General features: G+C 56.1%; 1 protein-coding gene across 1 annotated transcript; it reads left to right on the plus strand.

The window, feature by feature from the left end:
* Window positions 1-10,087: 10,087 nt before the first annotated feature.
* On the plus strand, window positions 10,088-12,037 carry DCS_06969 (uncharacterized protein; the record flags this gene model as incomplete). Its single annotated transcript, XM_040804256.1, has 4 exons — window positions 10,088-10,422; window positions 10,481-10,787; window positions 10,880-11,266; window positions 11,588-12,037. 4 exons carry the CDS (start codon window positions 10,088-10,090, stop codon window positions 12,035-12,037), a joined length of 1,479 nt encoding a protein of 492 aa, XP_040654360.1.
* Window positions 12,038-14,041: the final 2,004 nt, after the last annotated feature.

The raw sequence follows: 14,041 nt of genomic DNA on the forward strand, positions 1-14,041 counted from the left end.
CTGGAGCACCGAGGGCACCGACACCCGACGCCTTACTCGGCAAGGCAAGGGACGAACGCTAAGAAAATACGGACCCCTGCGGCCGCCCGGGGTTGAGGTTGGGGTTGGGGTTCGCGGATGGGGGAGGAACTGTGGCACCGTGCTGAGCCACAGCGGACCTGCTCATTTCCTAAGTAAGTACAGTCGCATTTTCACGCCCGCTCGCCCTCCCTCGTCCTCCTTTGCTCACGAGCAAGACAGGCCGCCGACGCATCGCATGCAAGCACAGCACAGGAAGTACAATTAGCTGGCAGATGGAACAAAGACTGGTCGGCTCGTCCGCGGACGCAAACCGACTCGGGCGCGCATGCGCGGACCACATGTCCCGTCCGGCAAGCTCTCGCGACTGACTGCCCGCAGTACGGCGCGGCGACGAGGAGAGCTTACAGTGCAAGCAGAGTACGGAGTTCCCCCGCCCCCGTACCAGGTACCGTGCACATGTAAGTACGGAGCGGAATTACATGTGTGCAGGTATTAATATGGAGTATGGAGTCTTTCTGACTTGAGTACTCCGCACTCTGTGGATGTACTGTAGATGTACTGTAGATGTACTGTAGATGTACTGTAGATGTACTGTAGATGTACTGTAGATGTACTGTAGATGTACTGTAGATGTACTGTACAGTAAGTCCTGTAATAATAACGATCACTATATTACATGTTCCGTGCTACAACTTGCACAAGACCTACGGCCTCGGGAACAATGTTGCTGCTCTGGCGCCATTGACGGTAGGCCGCGACAGGTACGTGCTGCACCGCACTGCGGCACTTGCACGTACAGTACTGTACCGTGTACGTTAGTGGTGCGCTGGCGATGACTCTACGAGCACGTACGAGCGGCTCCCCAAGCAAGTGCAGAATAATGTTACCGTGCTCCCCCCGCCTGCGTCATGCGCGTGCGCTCGTACGGCTTCTGCCCAGCACGGCCCCTGTCCGGCGCGGCGCGCGGCGGGTACTCGGTGCAGCGTGCAATCAATCGGGGCTGCCGCGATCCGAGGCAACGGCAAAAGCTTGTCATGCCGTGCTCGACGAGCGTTCCGGGCTCACGGACGACGTGCCAGCCGAACGCACGATGCTGGCGTTTCCGCCGTCGGCCGTTTGTCGAGAGCAGGTTCCATGGCGGACATGGAGGTGCGGTGCGTCGTCGGGTGCGCATGTTCCTGGCCTTGGCTGATGCCGCACCGGGCAGTTGGTTGCTCGCTTCGGTAGGTAGCCTACATTCAGGCTTGAACACGTACACGTGCATGCATTGATGGTGCTGTTGTTGCGTGTTGTTGCACGTGCGCATCGTCGTACCGATGCGCCGTAATGCGAACGGTAGGAAGGTGTAGGTACTCTGCTACTTAGTACTTACGTGTCGGTACTCTGCTGGCGTATTACTTGTGCGGAGTTGCATTTGGCGTACTGTCCTGCTCCTTGTAGGTCAGCATGCGCGTTGTGCCTCCACTGCAAGTACAGTACTTGCACATGCGTGCGCTGCCTGCAGAGAAGGGGCAGGAACAATAAGAGAACTGTGCTACAGAGCATTCCGCACATGTGCGAGCGGTTGCTCAGGTCCAGGTACTCCGTACTCCGTACTTGTACATTGTCTGTAGGATCACTCCGTACGTTGTATTATTATACTTACTTACTGTAGGTGTACTCCGTATTACTACGTGCGCCTGTGTTTCCTCCTCGGTGCCCCTGTGGCCCACCCGCGCCCAAACCCCGGTCACGGCTTTGGAGGGCTTTGGATGGACGACGCCACACGTCCCCTCCCTCTCCCCCAACCCAACGCCCAACAAGTTCCTATGTGTAATTACATCCAGGCACTTGTACGGAGTACAGAGTACCTGCCCATCGCAGAGACCAACCGACCATGTAATTATAACTTGCGCATGTACGGGGTACGGAGTAAATACAACTACAGCACTCAAGTATCCTCGAGGGCTCCGTGTTCTCCGTGCATGTGCTCCGTATTAATGCCCTTGCACTCCCATCCAGTGCCAGGTTCGTACGGACCATCTGCTCGTCGTCGGGGTACGGCCTTACTATACGAGCTGATGACAGCTCGAGTCCTCCAACGCGGTCAGCCTCACCAATTCGTCGAGCTTCGATCCAACCTAGCAGCCCACCATGCCGTCTGGAGGGTCAAGCGGAACGGTCGCCATCTTGTCCAAGGCCTGTCATATCCACGTCGACCCGACTCTACCAGGCCGTCCTGGACGCATCCAAGTTTGATTGGTGCGCCTTGCCCTTCCGTTGTTCCTTGGAATCGCTACGGACAATCAGTGCAGGTACCGAGTACATTTACCCGCCCTTAAGGCCTCCGCGCCGCTACTGTACATGCGCACCCATGTATGCATGTCCTCCGTGCCTGTCCTGGAACTATTATTATAATATGGATTATTACAAGTCAAGATCAAGTGTACATATATGCACTTGGTTGGCGTCACGGCCAGCCATCGACCAGCTGCCAAGCCGCTGGCCCTGTTGGCGCCTGGTCTGACGCCAACCTCGCAGCAGCAACTGCGCCACAGCGCGCCGCCGACTTGCTTCATTCTGCCTGCCAAGAACCCTCTCCTCCATCACCTGGCCATCACCTGCCCTTGGGTGAAGGCAAACGCAAAGGAGCGGGCGACGAATGCTGGTGAGCGGTGTGCTTGCCAAGCGTTCCGCTGGCACACGCTCTCGTTCCGTCCTAGGAGAGGCGTCTGGCTCCGGACGGCGACGAACAAGCCGTGCTCGTCTGTGCGACTCATGCGCATAGTCTCTCCCGTCGACACGATCGAGAACGTGCCTATCCCTTGTCGACGTCGTCATCGCCCAGCACGCATGATGCAATGGCAGCTGTACTACGGCGTGCTTGCTCGTCGTGGCATCACGTACAGTGCAGCTACGGTACATGTACGGAGTGCGGAGCGCTGCAGTTGCACTAATATTAATACTAATATTTGTACTCCGTTCCGGGAGGCACACTAATAATAATACCTACGCGTACATGTACCTGCACAAGTGTGCACTGTACTTGCATGCACATATTGTGCATGCGTTACTTGCTGTATTCCAACTTCCAAGTGCCCCAACGCTGCACAAGTGCGTGCAGTAAGTACATGTATAGTGCACCCAAGCACAACGACACACCTACAAGCACACTCAACTACAGTAAGTACTGTATTGCCTGGACAGGGTGCTATTCGTACGGAGTAATACTCCTTATACTCCGTGGTTCACTGCATTCTTCTCCCCCGGCTCGCCATCCGAATCCAAATCCTGGCCCCGCCGACCGACCAAGGGATGGCCACCAGGCAACTACACCACTGTGACGGCGAGCAGCAGGGCACGGAGATTTTTACTCCATCTCGTCGCCCATCCATTTCCCAGCAGCAACCAAGGCTCGTCCTACGTCCCCGAGATGCAAAACCATCGGCGACCGAGGCCGCGCGCCTGGAAACCTTCCGGCTGCTCGCCGGATCACGTCAACGCAGGATCCCATAGAGTCTCGCTCCGCCATGGTGAGCGACAGGTTGACGGAAAAAGAAAAAAAAAAAAAAGAAGAGTGAGCCGACGACGCAGTTCTGTTCTGTCAATTAATTAACAATACCCCGCCGCCGTCTCTTTTCGATACTCTCCTCCGGTCGTCTGTCACATGTGTTGCCGGCCTCCCGGTCTTCTCCACACATCACGGAGCCTTGCCCCGAAAAAAATTGCCCCCCCTCCCGGGTAGGTGAGCGACTCCGGGACAGAACGTCTCTCCAAGCACACAGTCCACAACACCACCACGTACACTACGTCTACAAGTCTGTTCAAGTACTGACATGCTGCTGCTGTTTTTTTTTTCACTTTTTTTCCGCCTCAGAGGTGCCGTACCTAGTAGCCACTGAAGAACTATGCGTGCTGTACGTTGATCTGCATGAGTGCCTGCCCACGTCCATGCTGGTGATATACATCACAAGTTTGCATGTCGTATTGAGAAATGTGTATTGGACAGTGGACAGATGCCAGTACAAGTAGCATCGGATGAAAGTGGACCGACAATCCTCGATGGAGGCTCGAGAGCATTCAGCACACAACCTCTGGCCCTTGAGTCGCCTTCTTCATGGCCCTTCAAGGCCGAGCCGTTTCCGTTCCTTCCCACGGGTGCGACCACTCATGCATTTCCATGCGTGTAGAGTGATGTTCTGTACTCATGACTTCGCTCCATATACATGTGCCCATTTCCAGACTGGACGATGGGTACAGAGTATCGAACCTGTGACGAAAAACACCCGTACACATCTATGGGCGCGTCCGAAACTCGTCGTTCAGATCGTTTTGACACGCACTTGGCTGAAACGTATGAGGTGTTGATGATATCTAGGCCAAAGCAGCTTGCACGCCCATTATATCTGTCTGCTTCACCGAGAGATGGGTTTTCAATGCTGCAAAACTCACCGTCTTGGCTGACATTTTACGTGGGACCCCAAAGCGTCAGATATCCCTGGATAATTGTAGTCTGTTCTTCACTACAACATTGATGGGGCAAATGGAGGAAGATTGACGTCTCTCTGGTCGCCGTGATTTCTTTCTGCAGTTTGTATCGACCATCGGACCACGTCTCTCCGGATGCAAGTTGCATCATGACGTGCACCACGGATAAACTGCAGGGGCCCAATATATATATATATATATATATATATATATATATATGCGAAGACTCTCAATATATTTTCTTCGCCATGTAGAATTCCGGGAATCGGTGAGTCCATGTGGGCGAGACTGCATTTCTTCTTGAATCGGTTGGCCATTGACAGAGGTTAGTGTTGCATACTGTCATTGCCCAGGCAGGTTCTATTTCATTTCAGTATTGAATTTGTAACATGGTCTGGAGCACTGAAAAACAGCTCTGCCACAAACGAGGTGCCATCTACCTACATCGAAATGTTGCATGTAATACAAGACTGCCGAATATGCCTCTGTCAAAGATCATTGATCGATTCTGGCCCGTATGGACGCCTGTATCACCAGCACTCTTGAGCTGAGATGCTCCCCATGAGCACGAAACGTCCCATAGTGTGCTTCGGATGATACAATTCCTTCCAGACAAACTGTTGTTATAATAACCACCTTGTGATGGCACTGTGCTGCCATTGCTCGTTTTGAGATGACAGCAGAGGCCGTGTGTATCCGAAATCAGAAGAAGCTTGAAATACCTGTTATGCCAGCAACACCTTGAAATGACTTTCGAACCGTCGAAGCGTGTTGTTGCGCGTAAGGGTTGCAGATACATGAATGAGCCAGAGGCGTTTGCCGCAGATGGAGCTTAGAATGGGAAACGATGCCGAATCAGAGCCACGGCCGCCTGAAGCAACAAGCGACATGCCCCTGAACCTTTGAGGCCCCAAGCACAACGACGAGAAGCAGCCATTCTTTTCCATGCGCAAAGACGACGAGGCAGCACTTTGGCAACTAGTGCCATGCTCGTTCCAGGGTTGGCGACAGCAACATCTCATCTTGCGGCAGCAGAGCTTCGCCGTGTCCCGGCATTATCGTCTTCGGGGACTCGGACAGCGCGTGTCAATGGGTTCTGTTGACCGGTCGGCGATGTCCGGGGGAGCTCGGAGCAATTGGCATAATCGCCGCCCCCATTCGACACACAAGATCGCTCTGACCTGTAACGTTCCAGCTCCGAATGACGAGACCGGCGCCTCGCCCTGGCAGATAATGGACGTCATGTGCTGATCGAGAGATGGGAGGACTTGAATTCGGCCTCTGTTGTTCCGGCTGCCACTTCAAGGCCGCCAACGGATTTGAGCCGTTGTTCCATGAATGGGAAGGGGGTGTATGTAGCCAAAAGACGACCGAGATCAATTCGGCCGCTCCTGCTGCCGCTGAGACCATATCAGACCATCGGAAAGGTCGAGAAGTCGGCAGAGGAGGGAGCTCCATGAGGATCGCTATTCCCGAAGCTCTGTAGGTTCAGCGCAACGAGTCATGACCATCCGGAGAGGATGCAGACATATGGTCATGTGCGAGACAAGTCGAATATTGCTCTGTACTGGCACTGTCCGGACACTCCCCTGCGTTATCGTCGTCATTTTCCATGTGTGGATAGATGCCAGCTCGAACACCCACAGTACTGCTGCGTAAAGTTGGACTCCCATGACCTCGAAGGTTTTTCATCGTTTCCCAGGACTACACATTTTCCGTGGGAAGCGGGACAATCGTTTTGGCTCACGAGACTGGCCAAGCGGATCCGGATGCGAATCGAGATATGACCAAAGGAGAGCAGGATCGTCGCTTCTGTGCCCGTATCTGTGTCCATATCGTGTCAGTGTCAGTATCAGTCCTGTAAGTGCTTACGAATATTCCAAGACATCCATCCATCCTGCCTCCGTCATCGGGGCGCATGGCTCAGTGTTCGGTCGAGCTTCAAAACCAACAAACGGATTACTCTACCAACGCCTGCGTGTAGGTGCGCGCCACGATGGGAACCTGAGACCTGTAGCGGACTTGTCTGTCGGCCGTACCTCCCGGCTGGACGTTGGCATATTTGGACATTGAGTGTTTCATTCATAGGACTGCTTGCTCGTGACCGGTCGCCAGCCACTGGACCGTGGCTGGGCCGCCTACGCTCCATCACACTCACCCATCGTGTTTTCTCATTCTCGTCAGCCAAACCCCGTACTCGGCTACGGGGCCGCGTGCTGCCAAGGGTGAGGACGCCATGAGGCACCCCCCCTTCTGGTCGCACTCTTGGATTATTATTTTTTTGATTATATTGGAGTTGGGGCTGTCGGGGGAGCAGGACGGAGGATGATAATGGTGGCCACGCTATCCGGGCAGATGGGGGATGATTGTGCATTCTACAGTACACATCGATGATGACTTGACGATGGAACCCGTTTCGGCCCAGCCTTGCTTCCTCGCTGTTTCCAAAGGAGATCACAAAAGCAAACTGAATGCCATGTACAAGATACAAAAAAAAAGACAAGATCTTTTGAGGTCTGTAGCAATTTTGAAACCGGAATGACCTCTCTCAACCTACGTGGCTGGGGACTCTGGGGAGCGTGTCGTGGTTTCTCGATACTTGCGACAGACAATGATTCAACACCAGAATTGCGATGATAATTTTACTCTTGGAAAATAAAATAAATCTTAATTATTCTTGAAAATAAAAAATTATCGAGTTCTCAATCATCATATCCGAGACACAGGCGAAGCAACGTGGCTCTCGTCATCTGCTGATCTGAACTGCGAGGGTGGATGTATCAACATCTCGAACACGAGATAAACCGTTCAAGAGCAGCGCTCGTGACATGACCCTCACCCCTGTTCTTCTCAGCAAGCAACGTGCAAGCCGAGAAGAAAGGAAAAGCCGAGTCAAATATAGCCGTCCAACCGGGTGTCGCTCGTTCACAATTGCGAAGTGACAGCGCAGCCAGTGCCAACCCCCCTGCTCCCTGTGTGTGCACTCTTGCAACTAGGACCGACACGCGCGGCGGCGTGGAGCAGGCAGGGGACGCAAACATGGGATGCGGCGAGTGATCAGACGGGGCGCATGCAAGATCGCTTGACAGGCCGGCAGCTTCGGTGGCCTCGTCTTCGCCGACGCCGTGTAGGAAAGGGGTCAAGGGGGAGGATTGACACCCATCTGCATGTACCCGTTTGGCCGCCGATGGCGCAGCCCGATTCAAGGCACATACAGCCATCCTTCTTCGCGTCTTTCTAGAGGCTACCTGGTCTCGGGTAGGGCCAACACCTGAACGAAAGCCGCCTCGGCCGTCCCGTCTCAAGGAGTAGTTGTAGCCGTCGGCGTTGTCTCCCTACACCGAGGCTCCTCCACCTTCACCTCCTCCTCATCGTCGTCGCATAGTTGCATGGTACGTGGAACAGCGGTGAGGAGTGCACGCTGCTTGGCCACCGTCAGCTTACCAGAGTAGGTGGACGACGCCTCTTCACGCGGCAGTCTCTGTTTGCGTAACCGGCTGACCGACGCCGTGACGGGGGCGGATATCGCACAGACAGGGGGAGACAGGCTTGCTCAAAGCTGCAGGTGCCATACGGCACAGCCTATTGCCACAGCTACAGGCTGTTTATGATGTGTAACTCGGTCAGCTACATTCCTTGGGCCACTCACTGACGAAGTTGCTTGCCGCTCGGTGACGTGCATTTTCGTCCCATCCGTTCGGTCGCCAATCAGTGATCCATCGCGTCGAGAGCCACGGCTGTCCTAAGGGAAGGGGTCCAGGTCCAAACACGGATACGCAAAGACAGTGGCCTGCGTAGAGAAATCCTGCATGCCTGGCGAGACAGGTCTTGGTGTCGTGCAACAAGGCTCTCTGCGGACGACGGAATGGAACTGGCCGCCGGGGGGGGGGAGGAGTTGGCCCGTTTGACAACGTATTGGGATTATCATTGATGGCTAGAGAGGCTCACGCCGTCCATATTCGGGAGAGTCAGTGAAAGAACAGCGGTGCCTCATCATCCATGCTCTTCTCCCAGCATCCCAGGCCGGGCACAGGCCGACTCTCCCACGCCTCACGTACGGATGTACAACGAGCTCGAGTCAACATCCACATCTATGTCAGTACGCTCCCTCTAGTACTCACCACGTACCGACGCCACTCCGGTACCGTTCTGGCCATGTGCAAGGTATCATCCGAAATCGCTCGAGGGCCTGGTGAACCGGTCAACGCTTCGCTATCAAAGTATTCGTATTTGCAGTCTGAGGTCGTGCGCATGCTGCACACCGGCGTGCATATGAAAAGTCCACTTACATGGCCCCCTTCTGATGGGAGGATATCATCTACAGAATTGAGATGAAATGCCACCTCCGCCGCTTCGTACTCTGTACCCGATGCGGACATGACACGAACACAACCACACCGTTTGACAGTCATAGGCAGCTTCCCATACGAGGTAACGGTAACCAGCGCAGATCTTGTCAAACGTTGCAAGCCGCGTCCGTTGATGCACCAGTCCTGCCAGCTCGTCGCACGCCCTCAACCTTGCTGCCCGTCCGGCATGTGCTGTACTCATAGACGGCTCCTCTCCGGGGCATCATGCAAGGCCGTCACTCCGGGTATCATGCCGCCTCCCGTCTGTTCGTTGCCATCTCATGCCGACCTGCCGTCCTGCCTCGTCTCCTTTGCATGGTCAGTGACATGCGCTCTCGTGTTCGTGTCAGGTCTCGGCAGAGGAAAGAAAGCGCACCAGGGATGAGAGCCAGGAAGACCGAACCAGTTCCGAGGCCGATGCGTTTTGCATCATGTACGTGCGAGTGAACAGCCAAGTACACGAGTACAAGGACGGGGCGCGCTTTTCTTCTCATTATGATTTTTGCCATGCTCGCAACGAGCATCCGTATAAGCGGCCAGGTGCGCCATGTGTACGTGTAGTGATGTGGTGTATACGGACTACGTTGACATCAGCCCACCCCTGCGTCGCGGTCCTCACTCCCCGTGCATTGGCATCCCGGCGCCGGGGTCGGCGTCTTGCAAGCACTCCCTGCACGAAGCCTGTACCAGGTTCCGGGGAAGCCATGGGGCCGAACCGACGCACAGCCCATGGCCCTACGGACATGGTCTCGTCGCGGCATCACAGGTAGTCGTCTGGGCCCATGTTTCCCCCGGCGGGCGAGAACCGGGGATTCGACGGGCTAGATGAGAGAGAACATCAGGGGTATTTCGTTTCCAGACAGCGGCCGCTGGTCGAAATTTTCTGCTGCATCAAGGCCCGATGTCGTTTACTTCCAAGGGTCGACAAATCATGCATGGCATGATGGCGACGTCGTGAGAAGGACGTCGTGAGAACCGGGTCCCGCTCGCCATGGTAGCTGCTGACCGATCGGAGGAGCGAATCGGACGGACGCTGCATGGCCGAGATTAGTCAGGAGGCCCAATGGCCTCCTCTCATGTGCTCGATGTCGACACCTTGCTCCGGCGGAAGCGATCATTGTTTCGCCTGCCTGGTCGGCCGGCTGCTTCGACGACCAAATTGACAGCTCGGACGCCACACCGCTTATCGCCGCCCACTCTTCCCCCGTCCACCGGCGTGATGTGATGGAAGATGGAGGCCAGGGACATACATGTTGCTGGGTGAGGGATATCCGGTCGAAGGCGGCGGCGGGCATGCCACGGCACGGGACCGTGAAGAGGAGGAGGAAGCTGGTCTCGCAAGCCACTGCTTCGGCGGAAAGGGCAATCGAAAGCGGGTGGCAGCCAGGCAGGCATCGCGTCAGCTCCTCTGCCGAGCGCCACCGTCGCCAACAGCTTGGGGGCCGCACTCCATGATCATCTGGCCGGTAGACTTTTTTATTTGTGCGAGAGCAGAAGAGAGATGCAGCATGCTCGGTCCGCCGTGTTTGTTCAACCTCGTCCCGGCGGCAAGGCTGCAGCGCAGAGCGGATGCGGGCTCGAGTCGGTGCGCCTTTGCGTTCGCACTCGTACGTAAGCCATCGATTGTCACATAACGCGACCAGGATCCAGCTCAACCTGCGGTTGTGGGAACGACGGAGCGGGCGACGGCTCGGAGGGGTACGGGGCAGGCAGTCCCGTGCAAGTGGACGGGCTAGGTCGTCGTCAGATGATGGGATAAGCAGCAGGGATATCGCGCCGCAACAGTCGGTGAGGGATCGGAGTAAGCCTCAAACGAGTGCTCCCGCGGCGCCGGAGAGCAGCGCCCTTCCGGGAGGCTCGCAGAGGGGCTTGGGGGCGACCGAGGGTGCGGTGCGACAGCCGTGTGACGGCGACGTCGGAGATGAGGCAAACGTCTCGGTGGCCCGCCACGTAATTCGGCGACTCGGCAGGTCACTTGAGCGAAGCTCGACAACCGTCAGTTGTGACGATGACGGTGATGGGCACCGATGGTCATGGACCAGACCCATGGTGGCGGCGACGATGACGGTGACGAAAGGATGAAATATCACCACGCACGTATCTCGCCGCGACAACCCTTCGGAGGAAAAGGCACCGAGGCAGGGCACCAGGGCGAGGCACCAGGGCCAGACCGACAACCACTGACCGAGGCCCCCTCCTTCCTGGGCCGGCGCGGCGTTGCGATGATGGGGCAGGAGCGATCCGTCGCACGTCACGAGCTCGACGTCGCAACGGACGGCCCGCCGCCGCCGAGCGAGGCCAGGTCCTGCCGTATTGGCCATGGCTGGCGGGCGCCGAAGGAAGCAGCGCGCCCGTCGAAGCTCGGTGGAAGGCAGGCACACCACCTTTGCAGGCTCGCAGCACCCCGTAGCGTGCCGTCGAGGGCTGCCGTAGGTCGCTTTTCGTGGCCGTCGAGGCCGTGGATAGGTTTGCACGACGGCAACCCCATCGGGCAGGTATTTGCCGTTTTCTCGACGCGCACGACGCGAGAAACGATGCAGCCACGGGCGGACGGGCAGAGTCCCTCGTGGTCGTCCTCGTGTTGATGTTCCGCCCCAGGGCGTCCCTGGGCGTCGACCTGCGCGCCTTCCCTCTCCAGCCACGACCCGGTACCTACATGGCACCTGCGAGGTACCGAAACGTGGCGACGAAGGGAGGAAGGACGGCCCCGAGTTCCCTGCCTCACTTGATGGAATGTGCATGTCGATCAGGTGATGAGCGACGTCATTAGCCGCTGGGAGAGACGGATGGCAAGACGGAGTACGAAGCAGGCGAATGACGTTGTTCCGGCGGCGTCGGCCATGTGCTCTTGCCTCGAACACACGGCGACCTCGTCGGCCTCATGCACCACGAGACGGGACGTCGCTGCCGACGAAAATCGACCACGACATGCGTACCGATGCCGCACCGGACACCGTCTGCTCTCACCCTGGACTGTCATGGAGCTTGCCTGCTTGACCCGGAAAGGGGGTCCCTCGAAAGACTCGGATCCTGGCCCGTTGGGCTCCGGGACCGTCGATGAGGCATGCACGTCGCAGTCATTGCAGACGTCGCCGCCAGACATGATAGGGAGCACAGGATGCCATGATTCGCCTCGGCAACGTGTCCGGCCCGATGACGCCGACGAGGAGGTCGCCGTGCGTGTATGGACGCATGTGTAATCGGCGTCCATCTGCGAGGCAAGTACTTACCTACGCCGTACAGGCCTGCGCGTGCCCTCGGCCGCTGTCATTTCTCCCCCTCGGCGCCTTGTTGTTTTCGCGGAAAGGAAGAGGATGCGGAGAAAAGGAAGGGTTCATTCAACAAAGGGCCGAAAACCGTGGGCATGGTGTGGTGGTGTATTAGATTGGCCCTCGGTCCGTTCCAAGCTGGATCAAAGAAAAGGACAAGCCTCGGGCGATTGCCGGTCTCCCCGTTTCGGTGTTTTCGAGCATGTCTTGCTTACGAATGAGCTGGACGGTGCTTCGGAAGAATACGAAGCACAATTCCATAATGGTAATAAGTGATACAGCATGCATGGACGTACAAGTATTGCATCTCAACTCCATGGACGAGCACGGCGTGCCACTCTCGCATCCGTTCACAGAGAAGCAACGTACAGAAGCACCACTGAACGTGCACTGCATGTACTGTACTTTGGGCGTGCAAGTAAGTACTTAGTAAGTACTTGTGCGCAACCGAGCTCAGGAGAACGATGGCTATAAGTAATATTACTAAGTACTTACAGGCACTTGTGTGTGTTGAATCGTAGTGTCTTGCCCCCCACTGGGAACATCTGGGGGATTTCCGCCTGGACCTGGCACGACCAGCGAGTCTCGGTACCCGCTGAGAGGTGGGCCGCCGACTGGCCTTGGGGGCATTACCGTCGAATTTGGCCGAGGAGGGCGCCGCAACGCCCCTCGCGACGGCGCCCCGCCGTGCCATGCGTCTTCGAACCCTCGGTTTCGGTGGGTTGCGGCCGAGATTTGTTCCAGCGGCAATGACTCGAAAGCGGATGATGGACTCGAAAGGCCGAAAAATGTGCCCAGATCGTACGAGGGAAGGGCACGGACGAGCATGCTCGCATCTGCAAGCACCAACGCGAGTAAACGTATGTATGTACGGAGGACTAGCAGTTCGCAAGTACTTACATGTACAGTACAGTACAAGAGCGCTTCGAACGAACGCAGAAAGGGCATGTCATGTCTCTCTCGTACGATGAATTGGAACAATATTTAGCTACGAAGAATTCCAACCCATCGGGACCGCAATCCCGCCCGGTGATGGCCTACTAAACTGCACTCCCTGCCCATGCAAGTCCGCTTTCGTCGACATGTGCGTGCTGGTGTGTAATACCGAAGTATAATATTCGTAGATACTATTAGTGTGATATTGAATACGCTAAGAGACCTCATAATTACTTGCGTTGCGGTATTACTGTGCGCACGAACAAGTCACCTGATTCCACAAAGTTGTGCGGTGTACTCCGTAGTTGTACATGCATTTGTACACTTGCTGGCATACTGCACTGTACTGCAAGTACGTACGGCACACCTACGCCTCCAGGTTCCAGGCGGAGCACGGGTGCGGATTCGGGCTGCTCATGTGCTCACCACAGTCAATGACTGGGCAACATTGCGGAGCACTGAAGCACATTCAAGTACATTGTCCGTGTACAAGTACGGAGTATCCGTACATGCAAGTCCTTGGCCCAGGAAGTTGGTCCAGCGGGCAGCTACCAAGGCAAGGTAGTAACCACTAGGCACTAGGTGCTTTGGACCTTGCCAAGTCTACTGTACAGTAGGCGTACATATAAGAGGTACTTACTTGTAGCCGTAAGCTACAGCACTCGTACACTTCATCAGTACGATGCCAGTAGTCAGAGGCTTGTAATTACCTAGGCATTATGCATTACGACCTAGGCAAGTACGTAAGTGCACTGCCTGTATTGGTATGGGCTGTTGAAGGTGCACCACATGGGCGGGCTGGTGCCTGGTACCTGACCCACTGTCCCCGATCCTCCTGACGCACGGAAGCCACTCAAGTGATCAACGACGAGGCGTGAGAGAAAGAGGGCATCGAGATTCCGACAATGTACATGTACCACTCCGGAGTGGTATATGTTGAGGATTTCTGCACGAGTACGGAGCACTAGCACTCGCCGCGTCCGTGGTGAAGAAAGCGGC

This window comes from Drechmeria coniospora, chromosome 03 (assembly GCF_001625195.1).
Source record: "Drechmeria coniospora strain ARSEF 6962 chromosome 03, whole genome shotgun sequence".
Taxonomy (NCBI): domain Eukaryota; kingdom Fungi; phylum Ascomycota; class Sordariomycetes; order Hypocreales; family Ophiocordycipitaceae; genus Drechmeria; species Drechmeria coniospora.